This window comes from Olea europaea, chromosome 10 (assembly GCF_002742605.1).
Source record: "Olea europaea var. sylvestris chromosome 10, O_europaea_v1, whole genome shotgun sequence".
Taxonomy (NCBI): domain Eukaryota; kingdom Viridiplantae; phylum Streptophyta; class Magnoliopsida; order Lamiales; family Oleaceae; genus Olea; species Olea europaea.
In genome coordinates, this window is record NC_036246.1 from 7,648,161 (window position 1) to 7,655,179 (window position 7,019).

Consider the following 7,019-nt stretch of genomic DNA (forward strand, 5'->3'; position numbering starts at 1 on the left):
GTACGGCCCATCCCACAAAAAATACTTGGCCATCGCCTTGAGTTTTTGCCTTTGAGCGGTGGTCAAGTCACTTGTAATTTTCTTAGTGATTAAATAGTTCACTATATCCGCAAACCAAAGAGATGTGTCCATGATGAGAAGCAATTGTTCGTTGGGGAAGCTTTCTTGCAATGGGAAAGTTTCTCTCTCATGGATAAGGCGACTGAGGTGGCCAGCCACAGAATTTTCACTCCCCTTTTTGTCTTTAATATTAAGGTCAAACTCTTGTAAGAAGAGTATCCATATAATGAGCTTTGGTTTTGCCTCTTTCTTGGCAAGCAAGTACCTAAGAGCTGCACGATCAGAAAAGACAGTTACTTTAGTGCTAATAAAACATGAACGAAATTTCTCTAAGGCAAAAATAACTGCTAAAAGCTCTTTTTCAGTAGTAGAGTAATTGAGTTGGGCATCATTCAAAGTCGTTGATGCATAATATATAACATGAGGTGTCTTTCCAACTCGTTGTCCTAAAATGGCCCCCAATGCAAAGTCACTTGCATCACACATCAACTCAAATAGCCTGTTCCAATCTGGTGGTTGAATGATGGGTGCTGATGTCAAAAGTTCCTTCAAGCTTTCGAATGCCTTTTTACAATCTTCATCAAAGTGAAATGGCACCTCCTTTTGAAATAGCCTGCATAGTGGTCTTACACATTTGGAAAAATCCTTGATAAACCTTCGATAAAATCCTGCACGTCCAAGAAAAGAACAAACCTCTCTCACACTTGTTGGAAGAAGTAAAGAACGAATTAGATCAATTTTAGATTTATCAACTTCTATCCCCTTAGAAGAAATGATATGGCCTAACACTATGTCTTGATCGACCATAAAATGACATTTTTCCCAATTAAGTACTAGGTTAGCATCCATACATCTCTTAAGCATAAGTGTGAGATTTCCAGGCAACTATCAAAGGTATTACCATAAACACTAAAATCATCCATAAAGACCTCAATGATGCTTTCAATATAATCGGAGAATATACTTATCATGCATCTTTGAAAGGTTGCGAGAGCATTGCAAAAGTCAAAGAGCATGCACCGGTAAGCAAAGGTTCCAAATGGACAAGTGAATGTTGTTTTCTCTCGGTCCTCCAGAGCAATCACAATTTGGTTATAACCTAAATAACCATCAAGAAAACAATAATGAGAATGACCTGCTAACTTTTCCAACATTTGATCAATAAAAGGTAAGGGAAAGTGATTTTTTCGGGTTGCACAATTAAGTTTTCTATAATCAATACAAACCCTCCAACCCGTTTGGACCCGAGTTGGTACAAGCTCAATCTCTTCATTCGTCACCACTGTGATTCCAGACTTTTTGGGAAGAACTTGGACCGGGCTTACCCACTTGCTATCGGAGATGGGAAAGATGACACCAACATCTAGTAATTTCAAATTTTCTTTTTTCACCACCTCCATCATGGGAGGATTCAAGCGACATTATGCTTCTTTTGATGGTTTTGCTCCATCTTCAAGTAATATCCGGTGCATGCACATAGAAGGGCTTATCCCCTTGATATCAGCTATTGTCTAACCAATAGCTATTTTGTGTTCCTTGAGCACATGGATAAGCCTATCTTCTTGAAGTGTTGTGAGATTCTTTACAATGATCACCGGTAGTGTTTCCCCCTCTCCCAAATATACATACTTCAAATGCTTGGAAAGAGGTTTGAGTTCCAAAGTGGGGGCCTGCATCACCAAAGGTAAAAGTTTCTCTTTAGATATCGGAATAGTAATATAGGAGAGATCATATCTTGGTGGAATACTTGGTAGTGACTCAAGTGATGCCATGGTTTCTACAACATCCTTGCACACTTGTAAATTCTTGCTCAACCCGATGAGATTGTTAGCATCGATGCTTTTAATCAAAGTGGTATCCAATGCATCTTCATTTGATAATTCAAAAACTTTTTGTACTAATGAATCTATTATATCAATTGAAAAACAAGTATGGACATCACTAGGATACCTCATTGCTTCAAAGATGTTGAAGCGAATAATCTCACCATCAAACTCCATTGTCAATGTACCATCATGCACGTCTATCTTTGTACACGTAGTCCTCATAAATGGTCTTCCCAAGAGCAACGGTGACGAAGAAGATGTTGGTTCATCTTGCATGTTAAGAACATAGAAATCTGCCAAAAAATCAATTGATTTACCTGCACCAAAACATCTGCCAACACACCCTTTGGAAATGCATTAGATCTATCACCAAGTTGAATAATAACACTGGTTTCTTTAAGTGATCCTAGATTTAAGAAAGCATAAATAGAATATGACATGACATTAATAGATGCTCCTAAATCTAGCATTGCCTTTTCAAACCTAGTGTTACCAATAATGCAAGGGATGGTAAAACTTTCAGGGTCCTTACATTTTGGTGGAAGTTTTTTTTGCAAGACCGCTGAGACATTTTCCCCTACACTTACCACTTCATTACCTTTCAATCTATGCTTTTTAGTGCACAAATCCTTGAGGAACTTTGCATAACGAGGGACTTGATAAATTGCATCCAAAAGTGGTATGTTCACTTGAACCTTGCGAAAAGTCTCTAAGATTTCTTTCTCATGTTCATCCTTTTTGGACTTTGCAAACCTGCCAAGAAATGGAAGGGAGGGAACATAAGCAGGAATAGAACTTTTAGATCCTACCTTAGATCCCGCAGTTATAGTCGTAGCTTCATCTTTTTCACATGCTAAGTTCTTCTTTTGCGTTGACTTCTTAACTTGATCTTTCATTTTCTTTGGTGCCTCTTCCAAAATTTTCCCACTTCTTAGTGTCATGGCACTAGCATTTTCTCTAGGGTTGATTGCTTGAGAATGAAGTTTTCCCGATCCTTGAACCTCCAATTTACCCATCTTTTTGGCTAATTGACCCATTTGTGTCTCCAAATTCTTAATTGATGTCTTTGTCTCTTGTTGAAATTGTATTGTACTAGAAGCCAAAGACTTAATCATATCCTCAAGAGGCATCTTTGAACTTTGGGGTGGAGTTTGTTGACGAGGTTGTGGGTATTGTGGTTGCCTTTGTTGATTAAACCCCGGGGGATGATTAAACTGCGATCGTGGAGCTATGAAATGATTTCCTCCATAACTGAGATTAGGATGATCTCTAAATCCAGGATTATATGTGTTAACATATGGATCATATCTCTATCTCTGTTGCACTGGAAATCCCCCAATGGCATTCGCTTGCTCCAAGGCTCCTTCTTGCAGTGTCGGACATGCCTCAGTAGGATGTCCTACAATAGAACAAATCCCGCACACTTTTACTTGTTGCATTGTCCCAAGTGCCATTTGTTGCACAAGCGATGTAAGACCGACTAATTGTCGTTTAATTTGAGAGGTTGCTCCTACCTCACTTACTTGTTTTACCGGTGCCGCTTCTCTACTACCAAATTGTTGTGAGTTTGCGACCATGTTGGCTATCAAATTCCTAGCAACTATCGTTGTTTTATCCATTAAAGCTCCTCCACTGTCCGTATCAATATACTTCTCTCCATCGGAAGCAATCCTTCGTAGAAATATTGTAGAAGTAATTGCTCACTGATTTGGTGATTTGGGTAACTAGCACATAGCCTTTTGAATATCTCCCAATACTCATAGAGATTTTTCCCTTGAGATTGTTGAAGGCTGCAGATTTCTTTCCTGATGTTTGTAGCCTTTGAAGCTGGGAAATACCCCTCCAAAAAGAGCTTTTGCATTTCATTCCACGTGGTAATAAGATCGACCGACAAATAATAGAGCCATTTCTCAGCAATGTCTGCAAGAGAGAAAAGGAATGCACGCAATTTCACTTGCTCTTCCGATATACCCGACAATTTCATGCTTGAGCAAACTACATAAAACTCTTTCAAATGCTTATTTCGATCATCTCCGACGAATCCATGAAATGTGGGAAGTAGATGAATGATCCCGAACTTTAGTTCAAATCCCACATCCACTTGGGGATATTGAACGTTGTTGAACAAAAGTTGGAGCTGCAAGTTCCTTTAAGGTTCGATTTGCATCTGCCATTTTCGGGCTCTATGTGGTCAGAGTCACTTGAGGATTTATTGCTCAATCGCCTTAGATGTCTAGTTGGAGAAATGTCTTCTCCACTTCTCGATGTGTCGGTCTCTTTTCTTGATCTTAGGTTATAGTATGTTATAGGCTTTTTGCTCATTCATAACCCAAATGACAAAGAAAATAACAAAAATCAATAGAAAAACAACAAAATGAAAAATATTGCAATTAACAAATTGATAAAACAATCCCCGACGACACTGCGCCAAAATTAATACATTACAAATTACATTCCAATTAATTTTTCTTGCTTAACTTAAACGTGTCATCTTAAATAGTATTATGGCAAGTAAGGGTAATTTCCCGCAGATGATTGATTCAATTATATTAATTCGCACTAAAAAATAAAATTAATAATAATATATGAAATAGATTAAATGGGGAGTTTGGTTTGTTGAACTAAGGAAAGCGATAAATTTAAACTAGAAAAGACTTAAAATTTGAAATAAATAAAGAAAATGTGATTGGGGGATATTTCGTCGCCACGAGAATGATTTTCATATCAATAATCGCAAAAGATTTTCGTTCTCAAGATTAATAATAATTCGAGAATAATTTCAAGCTCAATTACCTCAATCTCTTCTTACATGTTAGTCGAATAAAACAAGCTCTTTACTCAACCCTATTCATTAAACAATCTAGAACAAGCTCTCTAGATTTAATTTAAGAAATGCATTACGACAAAAAGAGATGAATTGAATTAAGGGTAAACTCGCAAGCTCGGTTTACTAACTTAATTGTTATCCACATACATTCAATTGAAAATTATTCGTAATCTATTGAAATGTAATTGCTACTAGATTTTAGAATCAATAGCTATTACGTATTACTAATCCCAAAATAGCATTCATCGAAACAACTTAATCATTTAGTTGTACACCTAAACAATCAAGAAGAACAAAAGAAACATTTAACACAATGGATTAAACACATTAATCAAGAGAATTATAAAGTACAAATTAATTGAAAATCATAACTCGAGTTTGAAATAATCCTCAATCACAAATATAATTAGTTACTCATGAAATATTCACAAATAACAAACAATTTCTTACAAAGTATTGATGGAAAAAGTGAAAAGAAAAACTTATTGATAAAGAGAGAAATGGTAGAAAATCCTCAAATATCAATGGGTCATCTTCTCCAAACTAATGTACCATCTCCATATTCCAATCTTCCCCAAAATGTTTAAGAAAATATAGGTGAAAGGAAAAAGAAAAAGAAATAAAACAAAAGGCAAGAAGAAGAAGAAAAACCAGCTACTTCCCCAGAGTTCCAAGAATGAAAATATTGTGTTTGGTCGAATGTTTTAACCTAAAATCTAAAGGAAATTGCAGCATTGGTCCCTGAAATTTTGAAAACAATTAAAAACGGCCCGGGTGGCGCCTGGGCGCCCTAGTTTCTGTTTTCTGTTCGGTGCCCAGTCGTCTGAATTTTTATTTTTACTTTAATAGAAACATCTTCTTTCAATGTCTTCATGCTTCCTTTATCACGGCGCCCAACTCGGTGAATTTTTTTTTAATAAAAACATCATCTTTCAACGTCTTCTTGCTTCTTTTATCTTTTTCATCTTTTCTCGCATTAGTACCTTCAAATCATCGTTCGAAGTCGGGTTTTCGCCTATAGAATAAAAATAACTAAATTAAATAATAAATCGCTAATGAAACTCATAAACATCTAAGTTTAATGACTCGAAATAGTGCAAAAACCCGCACTTATCAATTAGAGTGCCTCGCTTGATATTATCAAGATTTTTTTAAGGGTGTGTTTGCTTACATTTATTTTTTTATGAAAAACATCAGTTTGTCACTCAAATTCCTACTTAGGGTGTTTGATTGCTATTTTTTTCATGGAAAACATTTTTCAACTTTTGAAAATATGCCTAATTTTCTTTGTTTTTAAGAAAAATATTTTTCTTGGGTGGAGGTAGTTTTTGTTTTCCTCAAAAGAAAGAAAACCTTTTTTTTAGGTGATATTTTTCATGTTAATTAAACGTACTTTAATAGTTTTTTAGTATTTGAATTTTGGAAGTCTTACTTAAATTACCATACATACCCTTTAATAAGATTCTTTTAGCTACATCATACAAATGTCATGTCTTAACTACATGTTTGAATCCAAATTCCAACTTACTCTTTCACTTGATTGAGGGAGAAAATTGAGCTCCTATTTGTCACCCATTATTTTGAAAATTAAAGAGTATTGAATAGTATTTTTTAGAGAATGTGTGGTTAAAAAGTAAATAAAATTTATTGATTTGTATGTAAAATATTTTATTGTATGAATACGTGGGGAATAATGATATTATAACAAATAATTTAAAATTTTAAAGAGTGACAAACAGGCTCTGAACTGTGAAGTTGCGATTTTTTTCGTTTTGTTGTTTGACGCTATGTATTAACTAGCATATGGGATCAATGAAAGTCGAAAATGCGTCATAGTTCGATACAATTTGATTTTTGTAGACATTATGCGGAGGTAAAATTTGAAGTAAATTAAGATTGATTGATTTAATTAGATGGTCCAAATTATAATTTGCCCTAAATAAAGGGTTCGAATGCAAAATGAGTGAATTAGGAAGGCAAATCTTTAAATTGGAGGAACTTTTGGAGAAAAGAACAAAAAACCTAAAAATATTTGAGTGCTTTATGCGCCCTGCTTGGCCTCCTTTCAAAAAATGGATAGAATAATTTTTTTTTTTTTAAATGAGTGATTGAAAAAGGAAGAATTTTTTTGATTATTTGTAATATTATTTTATGGAAGATCATGTGGTTAAAAATAAGAGAGAGGAAAATGAAATATAATTTAATAGGGCTATATGAACAAATTGAAAATTATGGTCTAAATTCAATATTATCTGTAAAGTATGGGTCTGAAATACAAAATTTCCGTCCCTTCTCATTCTTTCATC

At 34.9% G+C, this 7,019-nt stretch overlaps 1 protein-coding gene across 1 annotated transcript; it reads right to left on the minus strand.

Annotated features, from left to right (window-relative positions):
- Positions 1 to 1,571: 1,571 nt before the first annotated feature.
- Positions 1,572 to 3,016, minus strand: LOC111400242. Its single transcript, XM_023027668.1, has 2 exons — positions 2,204 to 3,016; positions 1,572 to 2,087 (listed from the first exon to the last, which is right to left on the minus strand). Exons 1-2 carry the CDS (start codon positions 3,014 to 3,016, stop codon positions 1,572 to 1,574), a joined length of 1,329 nt encoding a protein of 442 aa, XP_022883436.1.
- Positions 3,017 to 7,019: the final 4,003 nt, after the last annotated feature.